The sequence below is a fragment of the Maylandia zebra genome, linkage group LG18, assembly GCF_041146795.1.
Source record: "Maylandia zebra isolate NMK-2024a linkage group LG18, Mzebra_GT3a, whole genome shotgun sequence".
Classification (NCBI taxonomy): Eukaryota; Metazoa; Chordata; class Actinopteri; order Cichliformes; family Cichlidae; genus Maylandia; species Maylandia zebra.
The window spans coordinates 11,401,854-11,416,989 of NC_135184.1; the positions used below are offsets into that span (position 1 = coordinate 11,401,854).

At 36.4% G+C, this 15,136-nt stretch overlaps 1 protein-coding gene across 1 annotated transcript; it reads left to right on the plus strand.

The window, feature by feature from the left end:
* The first annotated feature begins 9,597 nt into the window (after positions 1-9,597).
* Positions 9,598-14,338, plus strand: amy2a (amylase alpha 2A). Its single transcript, XM_024806169.2, has 9 exons — positions 9,598-9,805; positions 10,104-10,250; positions 10,493-10,690; positions 11,785-12,015; positions 12,301-12,434; positions 12,792-13,014; positions 13,097-13,218; positions 13,350-13,475; positions 14,083-14,338. Exons 1-9 carry the CDS (start codon positions 9,638-9,640, stop codon positions 14,270-14,272), a joined length of 1,539 nt encoding a protein of 512 aa, XP_024661937.2. The 5' UTR covers positions 9,598-9,637; the 3' UTR covers positions 14,273-14,338.
* Positions 14,339-15,136: the final 798 nt, after the last annotated feature.

Genomic DNA, 15,136 nt, shown 5'->3' on the forward strand with positions numbered 1-15,136 from the left:
CTCGCACATGGACCTCAGATTAAGTGACATGCCCAGGGTTATCACTTCAAACTTTACAAAGTTTCGTGTTAAGTCCCTCAACAGTATAATCAATATAACCTGTTGATATGACCAACAATCTCCCATGTACATAAATTCCACGCTGTGTTAACGTCTTTTTTGCCCTAGATTCTGAGCAGCTCTTGTCTCTCTCCAACCAAAATTCACTGAACCAGCAGCAAAAGAAGGAGCAAACTACGCTTCACATTTGATAAATGTCCTCAGGAATTCCCTTACTTTTGCTGTTTTGCTTCCACCACGATAAAAATCACACTTCATGCACTGCTCTGTGTGTGTGTGTGTGTGTGTGTGTGTGTGTACTTCAAGAACAGTTTCCTGTCTGACATCTCTGTTTCTGCATTATTCATTTGCTTATTACCCACCAGTCTACCGTTGTTTGCAGCGCTATCGCCCGTTGTCTTTTTTCTTTTTCTTTTTTTTTTTTACTTAACCTCCTAGGACCTGGCGTCCACATATATGGACATCACATTTTGGGTTATTTAGACTAAAATACTCAATTTTGCTGTAGAAGGGCCTGATATCCACTTACGAGGACATTATACTGCTACTGTTCTATCAAAATTGTAAACAAATATCCTCATATGTGGCTCTCATTTTTCTTAGAAACAAAAATAAGGTTAAAAAAAATCTGGTAATTCTTTGTTTTTACATTCATCGGGTCCCAATGTGACCAAATATCAAAGAGAAATTAAAAATGCATGCCGTGGAAGAGTTCGGGTCTTAGGAGGTTAAATGACCTCGGACAGGCCTAATTTCTGCTATTCAATACTGAAGAAATTTAAACTTTATATTGGAGAATATTTTTAAGGTTATCTGCTATAAAAAGCCAGGCCAGGAAAATGAAAATGAAAATGAAGTCTCACATGTATCAGTACATGATAAATGATCAGAATTATAACATTTCTGACTGTCTGAGGCAAAACTGAATCGAATCGAATCAGGACCCTGTGAATCCGAATCGAATGGATTATAGAAATCAGCGATGATACCCAGCCCTAGTGAGTAGCCTAGGCCCAACAGAAGTGGATGTAGCTGTGGGTAATGAGAAAAGATGACAAGAACTATTGATAACTTTTTTGTTAAGTTAAGGCCTGATCTGTCTGAAATTCATAGCCGGAGCCATCAATCTTTATATTGAGTGAACAAGACCCCGAGATACTTAAACTCCTCCACTTGGGGCAGGGTCTCATTCCTGACCCGGAGTGGGCACTCTACCCGGAGTAACCCAGCCTCCATCAAATTCCTTCTGAGTCAAATAGCCCTTACACAACCTGGAGGCGTGTTTGGGGTCATTGTCCTGTTGAAAAATAAATGATGGTCCAACTAAATGCAAACCGGATGGGATGGCATGCCACTGCAGGATGTTCTGGCAGTTCTTAAAGTAATGGTGGACTGTCATTTCTCTTTACTTTGCTGATTGGCATCTTGCCATAGTATGAATTCTAACAATTGTCAAATAGGGTTGTCAGCTGTGTATCAACCTGATTTCTGCACAACACAACTGGTCCCAACTCCATTAAAAAGACAAGAAATTGCACAAATGAACCCTGACAAGGCACACATGTGAAGTGAAAACCATTTCAGGTGACTACATCATGAAGCTCATTGAGAGATGGGTTTGCAGTGCTATCAACAAAGCAAAGGGTGTCTACTTGCAGGAATCTAAAATATAAGACATATTTGGAGTTATTTATCAGTTTTTTTCTTTGCTACATAATTCCATATACATTGCTTCATAAATTTGTTTTCCTCAGTATCTACAATGTAGAAAGTAGTAAAAATAAAGAAAATCCATTAAATGAGAAGGTGTGTCCAAACGTTTGACTGGGAGTGAGTAATTTCAAACTGAATTTCTATTACTGTTCCTGTAGTATCTTAATGGCCCACCAGGGGGCCTTAGCCCACACTTTGGAATCACATAAACTGGATTATTGTGCGTTGTGTATGCGTTTCATTATGCTACCACAAAGTAGGCAGTGAGATATCTTTAGTTTCATGCAACACTGCAATAGCCCATAAACTTTAATATACTCTAGTACATCACTAATCAAGATTTTTGACTTTATCTTTTCTCTGTTACCAAATATTACAAATCCTTGACTATCATTTTGTCAAAATTCATCACCAATGAATTCATGACCAATGAACCATGAATTTGTGTAATCAAATAGATAAATAAATAAAAATGACAAAGTAACAGTTTAGGGTCCAGGACTTAACCTTGTGGTACCTGAGGAATTCCTCTTTAAATATGAGAAATCTTCATTTTTTGTAGGTACTAAAATATTTTACATTTATGTAAAATGTTTTACCATAACTGTTCTATCCCTCTAATACTACGGTATTGCATAGTCTATAGTTTCTACAATCTTTCTAAACATGGGGAAGTAAAGGAATGTATTTTTAGCTGGATAACAGATATTTCCTTCAACATTTATTGTTTTCATTTTTCTTGGAAATATATCCATTTAGAGTGACTCCAGATATGTGTCTCTGGTGGTTAAACTTTTCAGCAATGTCTAATTTTTTTTTTTTTGAAACTTTAACAAAAACAAAGTAAAAATTCTATGGATAATATCTCAACCTGTATTATATGTGCAGGTACGTGGGTCTGCTGCCGTCTGCTGGATCTTGCCCTGGAGAAAGACTATGTTAGGGGCAAAGTGGCCAAGAACATGAATAAGCTGATTAACATGGGTGTGGCTGGATTCAGAGTGGATGCCTGCAAACACATGTGGCCTGGTGATCTGAGTGCTGTCTATGGTCGTCTGAACAACCTTAACACCCAGTGGTTCCCGGTGGCGCCAGACCTTTCATCTATCAGGAGGTAGGCTTTCAAACATTCAGGGAGAATATGTGAACATTAAAGCAACAAAGCCAAACAAAAGTACATAATAGTATAAAATATTGGGGCGATCGTGGCTCAAGAGTTGGGAGTTCACCTTGTAATCGGAAGGTTGCCGGTTCGAGCCCCGACTTGAACAGTCTCGATCTTTGTGTCCTTAGGCAAGACACTTCACCCGTTGCCTACTGGCGGTGGTCAGAGGGCCCGGTGGCGCCAGTGTCCGGCAACCTCGCCTCTGTCAGTGCGCCCCAGGGTGGCTGTGGCTACAATGTAGCTGCCATCACCAGTGTGTGAATGGGTGGATGACTGGATGTGTAAAGCGCTTTGGGGTCCTTAGGGACTAGTAAAGCGCTATACAAATACAGGCCATTTCGCATTTACCATATTGAAGATTAAGGTATGCAACAAACAAAACAGTAAAGAAAGTTTCAGTAACAGATGTCACCTAGACATACTTTAGCATCATGTTATTTCTTTCTGAAACACATGAAATTCAACAGCATATATACACTACAGCATCAAACAGGAAAGTGATTTGATTTATTTAAAACCTTCCTAGTTTACAGCCACTGGATGGTACGAATGTAGTAGTGAATCAGCTTTTTATGGTAGGAATTTTGATCTTTTCATTCTAGGTTATTGATGGGTGAGCCCATTACAGCTAATGAGTACGTCGGCCTTGGAAGAGTGACTGAGTGTAAATATGTTGCCAAACTGGGAACTGTCTTCAGAAAGTGGAACAACGAGAAGATTTCCTACACTAAGTATGTGTTATTTCTACTAGTGTGCGTAAATCAAGTATTGTATATGATGTGTACAATATGTCATTGTTACGTTCCCCTCAAAACGGTCCAGGCGATTAGGGAAAATAACAAAAAGTGTCTGGGTCAGATAAAGGAGACAGAGAGGCAAAATGGTTAAATTACAGAGTTTTATTAAAGCTTCTATTAATAACTCAAATAAAGAGACGGACAAGCTACCATCATCATTTAAAGAAACAAAACAAAACTCAAGCATTGGTCAGTAAACTGAAAAGTACGTCAAAAAGAGATTAGTAACCAAACAAATTCCTCTCTACCGAGGAGCAAACAATCACAAAATACAGCTCACTACCTGAAACCACCAAACACACACACACACACACACACACACACACACACACACACACACACACACACACACACACACACAGCTCACTAGCTGCAACCTCCAACATGGCTCTGTGGCACCAGAGCTCATCCTTCTCTGGCCGTAAATACCTTTAAATGCTGATGGGAGTCAGCTGTTCAAAAGAAAAAGGTAGCAGGAGAGACGATAGGACACGCCCACACATGCAACTTCAGGAGTAGGTCCTGCTAGGGCCGTAACACCCCCTTCCATAAATACAAACCCATGTTTTGTAAAGCACACTGACCTTATCCAAATTAAAATCATAAAGTTCTGCTTTGTCATCTGGATCATACAAACTGTGAACAGCACGTTTTATGACTGTAATTTGTCCTATCTTCTATTTAATAACATGGTCATTTTCCGTAATGTGGTAATCGTGGTTTCATTGTTTTTAACAATGAGGACTGGTAAGGGTTATGTTCTCCTTGTTTGTGTGTGTTTGCTGCCGAATACAATATTGTTTTACAATAAAAATAACTTCACCAATCTAAATAAAGCAGTTGCTTAAATATCTTAGAAGCAGGCACATATCAAAATAGAGCTAATAACTGTATCTCTCTCTCTTTTTATTTTTCTTGCCAAATAAGTATTGCCTTTGTTTGCCAACATGTTATTTTAATGCTTTACGTTTGTAGCAAACAGAATTAAAAATAAGATGGGATTGCAGTTTAATTGTGGCAGTGTTGTGGCTTTAACATGTGGTTGATCTTTATTTTTCATCTCAGGGATCTGGATGTCATCCTGAACACAGGCATGGCTGGTGGCACCTACTGTGACATCATTTCTGGTCAGAAGGAAGGAAGCAGATGCACTGGGAAGCAGGTCACTGAAGGCAGTGATGGCCGTGCCCACTTCTGGATAAGCAGCAAAGATGAGGACCCCCTCATCGCTATTCATGCTGATTCTAAGCTGTAAATCCATTATTTCTTCAAATAAATCTTTAAAATTCAAATGAAGATTATTTTTATATATATATATATATATATATATTTTTTTTTTTTCATAATTTTTGACCTGCTCATATTATTTGATCAAGGAGATTCAGCACTCTATCCATAACTTTACTGTGGCCCGACAAAGTCGAGTCCACGAGTCCAAACTCATCTGAGATTTTTAGTAGCCTATATTGCCTCAGGGATGAAAGTATTGTTAGTACTATTGACAGTGCTATTAGTCTGAACCCTTAAAGTGTGATCACCATTTATTCGCGGTTTACATTTAAATTTTTTCATTTTTTCTTTGCGAGAAACGAAAAAGTTTACATACAACAATATTTTAAATTTATAGTTAGGAAGCTGGAAACACGGCCACTGTGCTAATTATCACACATAAATTCAGACACTGGGTTGTGAGAAAATTACAACCTGCTATTTTCCTGCTAGACACAACTAAATAACTCTATCACATTTTAGCGAAAGTGACACTATTACACACCATGTAACTTCCTGTGCATAAGCTTATGTGTAAGGTTAATAAGGGAGATCTGTAGTCACTCATCTGTCTACTTCCCAAGTGTTGGCATCACTTCCACTTTCCCATGCTGTCAAGCTGATTGTGACATCATGGGTCTAGTCCAATCATTGGCCTTCTTCAGGCCAATCAGCCTTCACCTGGCATACTTTAAATCTCACTGCACATCTGTCATTCTTCCATGCAGTTGCCTTCCTGCAAACCACCTCTCCCCCACACATCACTCATGCTCCATTCAAGCCTCCATCTTCATGTCAGGGCTGACATGCCTCATCTTTGTCTAATGTGACTATTTTACAGATGGCATGAAAGTGTTTTCTGATAAAACATGAAAACTATTGAAAATAATAATTTATATTGTGGATACAGAGACTTAAGTTCCAAGCTGCACCTTTAAAGTACGGTCACAAAATTCCTCTTTAATATTATATATTTTTTGTGTGTGAGAAATATAAGACACTCTTCTATTTTAATCCATACAGTTAGATTTTATATAAAAAAAAGATGTGAACATAATGCAACCTGCTATTTGAACACAGCTAAATAAGTTTACTAAATTGTCAAGGACAGTGAAGCTATTACTCAGATGTTTACTTTTCCACGTTTTAAACTCAAAGTAAATAGTGCACAGTGTGATTTGTTTCCCACAAATATCTGCCACAACACACACACACACACACACACACAAATACAACCTATACCTATCTGGGCTTTTTACTTTCTTGATCCAGAAAGAGATTCCAGATTGGTAATCAAAATTTAATTTGTGTATATGGCATATTGAAGCGACTGAAAAAGAAGCTTTTAAAAATTCATTTCCTTTGTCACACACATAAATGTGTATGTTATGTGTTTGTGTCTGTTAATTGTTTCTCTAATAGTTAATCCATCAGTATGCTGGCTATTGTTAATGCTAAAATATATTTATTGTTTATACATAAAATACATTTTAATGGATAAAGGTTATGCTTGCTAAATTTCTGACTTCTCAGAGAAGCCCAGTGTGATGACTCAAGGATGGGTAGAAAAAGGTGAGTCAAGTGATTTTATAGTAATTTTTAATTTGTTGTTCGCAGATTTAAATAATATTTGCATCGTCAGTGTCTAAGTATATATAAATAAGAAAATAAAATGCAACCTACCATTGGAGATGCTGGCAGTGTTGCCTCTGGCATGACATTTACAGGACTTACTTAATATGTAAATCTAATCACACTGCTCATTCAGTATTCTAAGAAATTATGTTTAACTATAAGTATACTAACTCTTTTCACTTTTACTAATGTTTTGACTCACTAATACTGACTTCTATTTAAAAAAATGCTGACTGTCACAAGAGAAAAAGTATTTAAAAGTCTTTAAAAACATTCTTTGTCTTTAAGTAAAAACTTATACCTTAAGGACAATGTTAAGTCACATAGCCAAGGTTACCATTTCCAAACTTTTAAAACGAAAAGCCCAAAGCACTTTTTATAGTAAATTCTGTAAACTAACTTGATTTCCCCCTAATAGTAGAATCAGTATTTATTTTTCCCTGTGTGCTCCTCAGATCTCTCCTCCAAATGAACACATTCTGGTGAACAATCCCTCCAGGCCCTGGTGGCAGAGATACCAGCCAATCAGCTACAAGCTCTGCTCAGGCTCTGGCAGTGAGACAGAACTGAAAGACGTGATCACCTGATGTAAAAACGTTGGGGTAAACTAAATTACAGCTGCCATTTAATGATTTTAACGATTTTTTAAAATGATTTTCATGAGCATAGATGCTGTCCTCAGAAATCAAGAGAAAACATGCTGATTTTATCCAAATTAAAATCAGAGTTCTTCATGTGTCAGCTGAATTATTAAAGCTACAGATATCATGTGTTATGTTTGCAATTTGTCCTATCCCCCTGTCTAACATTTTATGTAATGTAGTTAATGGACAGCCTCATTCCAACTGATGGAACAACCAGAGCAACCTTTGGATGAGGAAAAGGTGGTTTTATAATTTTTAACATTGATGACTGATAAGGATTTTCTTCTCTAAGGACTTTGTGTCTGACTGCTTCCGAATATTTTACTGCTTTACAATAAAAATAATTTCACCCATCTAAATAAAGCAATTGCTTAAATGTCTTAGAAGAAGACTGTTTGAGAATATATCAAAATATAGTTGATATGCAGATAATCTACCAAAAAGACAAACAATTTCCAAATCAAACTTATTCTACAATTATGAAAAAGTGTAAAAAGAAAAACATCTATATTTTTAAGCATTTAGTTTTTCATTACTCAGAAAGTGAAAACTGTTTCACAAAGAGCACTATTAACTGTATTTTATTATTATTGCTACTATATAATGCAAAAAAGACATCTGCAAATGCCACAAACTGCAGTTTTGCTGTTACTCCCAAAGAAACCACACTCTATTGGTAACTCCTTCAGATAAGACTGTTGAGTTTGTAAAACACTTTGTTACTGTGGAAAACTTACTGTATATCTAGGCAATTCTACCAATCTGCATTTTCCATTCACCTTTCCACACACCTTTCTGCGCTTTTTATTTGCTTGATCCCGAAAGAGATTCCAGATTGAAAACCAAAATTAAATTTGTGGATATGACATCTGGTTATTGACCTGAGTGAAGAAAAATCGAAGTTTTAAAAATACAATTTCTTTGTCACCATATTTTAGCAAATGCAAGATAAATCTCACAAAATCACTTGAGCTAGAATAAGTGGTTAAAAAAAATCTTTAATGGGCTATAATGCTGTGGCTATATTTGAAGTGCACGTTAGTCACATTTGGAAATCAACACACACACACACGCACACGCACGCACGCACACACACACACACACACACACACACACACACACACACACACACACACACACACACTGCTTTTTATTTGCTTGATCTCAAACGTGACTCCACATTAATTTTCCTGCTAAATACTAACAATATCAAACTGTCAAGGACAGTCATAGTATTTTATTACCAAAAAACCCTTTCTGTGCTTTTTTTTTTGCTTCATCCCAAGATTCCAGATTTGTAAGTAAAATTCGATTTCCGTATGCAGCATGGTTACTGAACTGGGTGAACAAATACTAAAAAAAAATAACCAAAAACTATTTTTGCACTAAGTTTTACAATAGCGTATATATGCATAAATGTTTGAAGTATCTACTTAAAAATGGTACTGCTACCTTACCTCATCTACATTTAATCTGACTGTTTTACAGATGGCATCAAAGTATTTTTTGATAAAACATCACAACTACTGAGTAATATTCATCTTTAAATATTATATTTTTCTTAATTTTTTGAGAAAAGCAAAGTACTCTTCTAATTTTCATAGTAAAATTCATACATTTTCATTCCTTTTAAAAGGGGATGTGAGCAAAACACAGTCTGCTATTTTTCCTGCTGAACACAGCTAAACATATCTATCGAATTTTCAAGGACAGTGGCGCTATTATCCCTGTTTACTTTTCCACTTTTAAACCCCAGAGTAAATAGTGCTCAGAGTGATTCACTTTCCCACAAATGACTGCTATCACAAGACACACACATACACACACACACATACATGAACAAGAAAACCAAAATAAAAACAATAACAACACAAGATAAAGCAAAGAAAAAAGTGTTTCTTTTGAGGCATGATTAAGTTCGTGCTGAGCAATGTCATAATATGACGATGGGGGTAGGTTAACTGGCAGTTCTAAAATGACCATATGTGAATGTGATCATTAATGTTTGTCTGTCTGTGACAGACTTGTGACATGTTCATGACATACTCTGCCCCCCACTCTACAGGCTCCAGCACCTCCTCTGACCCTGACTTAGATAAGTGGAAAAAAATGGGTGGATGGTTGGATATTATGTACCTTATGTTTGCCTTTCTAATCTTGCCTCAAGGATTTTCCCCCTTTTTGCTTGTTTTACAAAAGCAAGAAAGTGTGATAAAAATGCACCTGTTTGGTTTCCACACCCAATGATATATGCCATTCTCTCACTGGTTCAGCAGAGGAAAAAGTGAGTATAAATACTTTGAAAACACTGCGGCAGAGTGTGACTGCTTTTGGTTTTCTCATCGATCAAAAGCATGAAGTTGTTTGTCTTGGTGGCTCTGTTCGGGCTTGGCCTTGCCCAGCACAACCCCCAATTTAAGAATGGAAGGACTGCCATCGTCCACCTGTTTGAATGGCGTTGGACTGACATTGCTCAAGAGTGTGAACGCTTCTTGGGTCCCAAAGGCTTTGGCGGAGTTCAGGTCTGTATAGCTGAGCATTAAGGGACACATTGGACAATCCTTTCTTTTCCTGTTTCATACACAGACACGTGTGTGTTATGTGTCTGTGTGTGTTTATTTTTGCTATTATTATCAAAACTATTATCAATATTATCAAACTATGCTTTTTACTTTCTCATTAGAATGACGTCTAAACTATCTTTTACTAATGTTTTGACTCACTAGCACTGAGAATTTTTTTTTTTTGCAAGGAAGTCCTGACTGTAGCGCCAAATAACAACAACACTTGTTGTTTTTTTTTCTCCTTTGCGCTCCTCAGATCTCTCCTCCAAATGAACACATTCTGGTGAACAATCCCTTCAGGCCCTGGTGGCAGAGATACCAGCCAATCAGCTACAAACTCTGCTCAAGATCTGGCAGTGAGGCAGAACTGAAAGACATGATCTCCCGCTGCAACAATGTTGGGGTAAACTAAATTACAGTTGACATTTAATGTTAGGTATTTCAGACTTCTTCATTTGACAGACGTCATTTGACAACAAGTTAATACCAGATTCCTTTTATGAGAATTTTAGAACAACATTATAGACACAGTACCTGGTGGGCTAGAATAAATTCATGAAGATCAACAATTTAACGAATTAGCATGATTTGAAATGACCATGCAAAGAAAATGAATAAAACTGACCTAGTTATGTTAACTAACAGGTTAACATCTATGTGGATGCTGTTATCAACCACATGTGTGGATCTGGTGGCGGAGCAGGAACCCACTCTTCATGTGGAAGCTGGTTTGATGCTGGCAAAGAAGACTTCCCCAGTGTCCCGTATTCTAACTTGGACTTCAATGACAATAAATGCAAGACTGGGAGTGGTGAAATTGAGAACTATGGTGATATATATCAGGTAAGAAATGTCACACAGACAAGTCAAACTTTATTTTAAAAGTTTACTCATTTAAACATTGACTTAAGCTCTTCATACTGATTTCTATTATTTTGACCTTTCTGGCTGTTTTACACCAAATTCCTTTTTTGACTGTTGGCAAAGTCTACCTACAGAATCAGGAGAGGAGGAAGTAAATTATATACACTGATACATCTTAAACTCTTGAAATTTTCTTTAATTTCTTTAATTTAATTTTTTAGACAATTTTTTAGACGTAATTATGTTGTCTAGCAGTTACCTTTAACAGGCTAAAATGAACAATTTAGCATCTTAATTGTGTCAATAAAAACATGAATATAATAATTTATGATTATTATGATGCCATCACATTGCTTGGCAATCACCTTACAAAAATAATAATAATTATATAAACGAGTAGGACCTGACCATTGTAGGGGATCCAAATTTTTTGTTGTCTATGTAATTATATAAACAGCAAATAATATCCCTGTTGTCTGACTTTTCACATGACAAGACCAAGGAAAACAATAGCATGAAAAAAATGATACATTTTTAAAAATGTATTTGTAAGATAAGCCTTAAAATACACATACGGTTATGATAGCATTTTAATTTTAGTCATTACTGACTTTTTGGTTTTTTTTTTAGAAAAAGGGAGTAAACAACACCAGGAAGACTGAAGCTTTAGTTTATTAAACATGCTGTTTTGAAATAGCAAATCTTATTAAGATCAAATAAATTGCGAAATTTTAAAGCATATATTTTATACTTGATTTTTCTATTACCAAATATTCTAATAATATAGTCTATACTTTCAGATGCTAAACACAACCAGAGCATATTCCTTGTTGTTCATTGAATTTCCTAATTTGAACTAAATTTTCAAAACAGGCAAAGTTGGAAAAAAAAGTCATCTTTAGTTAGAGAAGAGACATTTGTCTCTACCTTCTCATCTTTCTTTTAGAATGACTACATTGATTTCGCTAAACGTTCTAATTGAGAATACTATAGTAGAAACATATCAATTCCAGCACAGTGTACAATGTCTTGCTTCTTAGCTCCACAATCTGAATAAATATGAACTGCTGTAGGTACGTGACTGCCGTCTGGTGGGTCTGCTGGATCTTGCCCTGGAGAAAGACTATGTTAGGGGCAAAGTGGCCGAGTTCATGAACAAGCTGATTAACATGGGTGTGGCTGGATTCAGAGTGGATGCCTGCAAGCACATGTGGCCTGGTGATCTGAGTGCTGTCTATGGTCGTCTGAACAACCTTAACACCCAGTGGTTCCCCGGTGGCGCCAGACCTTTCATCTATCAGGAGGTCAGTTTTTCTGGACAAACTGTATCTAGAGCAGCCATCAAACAGGATGGAAGAGAAGCATTTACAAATACAAACATTCAAGGAGAACATTAAAGTAACTACTATTTGGCAAGAAAACAAAAGCACATAATGGTATACAAAATGAAGATTAGGGTAATGACAGAAAGAAAGAGAAGCAAAGTGATTTTATTTATTTAAACCCTTTCTAATTTACAGATTATGGATGATATACATTTTGAACTGAATCAGCTTCCTGGGGTATGAATTTCGCGCTTTTCACTCTAGGTTATTGATCTGGGAGGTGAGGCCATTACAGCTAATGAGTACGTCGGCCTTGGAAGAGTGACTGAGTTTAAATATGGTGCCAAACTGGGAGAGGTCTTCAGAAAGTGGAACAACCAGAAGCTTTCCTACACTAAGTATGTGTTGTTTCTACTGGTATATCTAAGGAAAATATTACACAATTTAATATAAAAGATTTCTTTAAAGATATAACAGAGATATGTCATTGTTAACAATACTCTTTGTAAAGGAAAAACAAACAGATAAAAACTACTATAAAGGTGCAGGGTCCGACAAATTGGTTGTCAAAGTCAATTTCACATCCATCATATGTTGACTTTTTGAGAATGAGAATTTTACAGGAGTGTAGTTAGAGTAACCAGTGCAAACTCTATCTTAAGTACTGGTCTGAACAAAGACTTTGTAATGATCAGCTATAATTTAAAAATATATATATAATAAAATACATTTCTTTTTTTCTTTGCTGTGTTTAGGAACTGGGGAGAAGGATGGGGTTTCATGGCTAACGGGAATGCTCTCGTCTTCACTGACAACCATGATAACCAAAGAGGCCATGGTGCTGGCGGTGCATCCATCCTTACATTCTGGGACCCCAGGCTCTACAAGATGGCTGTTGCTTACATGCTTGCCCACCCTTACGGTGTAACCAGGGTCATGTCTAGCTATCGGTGGGACCGCAACATTGTAAACGGACAAGTATGTTCACAAGTATAATGCAATATCTAGTGTGTATTAGATGCTTTTTTGTTGAATGCGTTCATTAATGCTTGTATAATAGGATAAGAATGACTGGATTGGACCCCCCAGCAATGGTGATGGGTCAACCAAGCCTGTTACTATCAACTCTGACCAGACCTGTGGGAATGGATGGGTTTGTGAGCATAGATGGCGTCAGATCACGTAAGTCCACAGAAATCAGGAGAAAGCACACTGACCTTATGCAAATTCACATTGTTCTGCTTTGTCAGCTAGACCATCAAAACTGTAGATATCATGTATTATGATTGTAATTTGTCCTTTCTCCTATTTAGTAACATGGTCACTTTCCGTAATGTGGTCAATGGACAGCCTCACTCCAACTGGTGGGACAACCAGGGCAACCAGGTTGCCTTTGGGCGTGGTAACCGTGGTTTCATCGTTTTTAACAATGAGAACTGGTAAGGATTATGTTCTCTTTGTTTGTGTGTGTGTAATTTAAAAAAGCTTAGTTCAAAAATGTCTGTAGTTTTTCAAGCCTTTATTTATTTTATTAGAAAGGGAACTCTGTTTCATAAAGAGCACTATTAATTATATATAAAAATAAATAAAAACTACTACAACAACTACTACACTACTACTACAATAATAATAATAATAATAATATTAATAATAAGTATTATTATATAATTTTAGTTATTATATAATTATTATTATAGGATCTATAGAATTATCATATTATCCACAAAAGACATCTGGAAATGAAATGTCTTTAAAGTACACTTTTGCTGTTACTCCACACCAGCACTGTATTATTTTGGTAGCAGATTGGACTGCTGAGTCAGTAAAACTCTCTCAACAGAGAATGAGAAAAATGAACTGCATCCCTTTTTATTTATGTTTTCTTTTCTTTCTTTTTTTTTTTTTTTTACCAGATATGTAATGCCTTCCTTTGCCCAGGTGGTATTATATTGCTTTATTTTATTTTTTTGTCTTGAAAGCAGAATAAATACAAGAAGGCAATGAAGTTTAATTATGGCACTCTTACGACTTTATTTTCGCTTTCAGGGACCTGAATGTCACCCTGAACACAGGCTTGCCTGGTGGCACCTACTGTGATGTCATTTCTGGTCAGAAGGAAGGAAGCAGATGCACTGGGAAGCAGGTCAGTGTTGGTAGTGATGGCCGTGCCACCTTCTCGATCAGTGGCAAAGATGAGGACCCCTTCATCGCTATCCATGCAAACTCTAAGCTGTAAATCCCGGAAATATGACTTCAAATGAATCTTTAAAATTCAAATAAAGCTTATTTTAAAAACTGAAAATGTTCTTTGTCATTTTTGACATAATATTTTGTTTATATTTACATAATAGATTGACATGTAAATACACTTCACACGTCATCTGAATACTTGCAACTTAAAGTGTAATGTACTCTACACACAGAATATGTTCTTTTGTAATAAATAGTCATTACCCACTCATAATATTTAGTCACAATGTTTTAAATAAATACATCTCATGATAATGGTGGTCCTAAGATAAAGTAATGATACATTTTTATTTTTCCTTTCCCTTGTGGGTGGGATGAGCTGCAGTACTTCACTCACATTTCATAATTATTGGGGGGGGGGGTTATATCCATTGAGTACAATAGCATAGACAATGTTAAACCCTAAAAAAGGGGATACATCAATCAGTCTCAGACACGATCTCTTCTCTTTCAGCAGCTTCATTCCGAATGATGTAGAAATATCATCAGAATGAATAGTTCCCAAACTGGGAACTGTCTTCAGAAAGTGGAACAATGAGAAAATGTCTTTCACCAAGTATGTGTTGTTTCTACTGGTGTGCCTAAATTAAGTGTCAGATTGTTCTAATTATTTAGATAAGGTGATAAGAACATCCTATTTTCTAAGTAGAAAACTGATTTAAATACCACGGTGATAATGCATGAACCAGTGTTGGACTGGTAATCTGGGCTGATGGGTCAATATAATTTTTGTCTTTTTTTTGTCCGTTTGTTTGTTTGGTTTTTAAATAATCACGGTTTGTCACCTGGATCAACAATCATGGTTTGTCACCTGGATCAACAATACCAGGGCCACTTTTTTTAGGCCCAT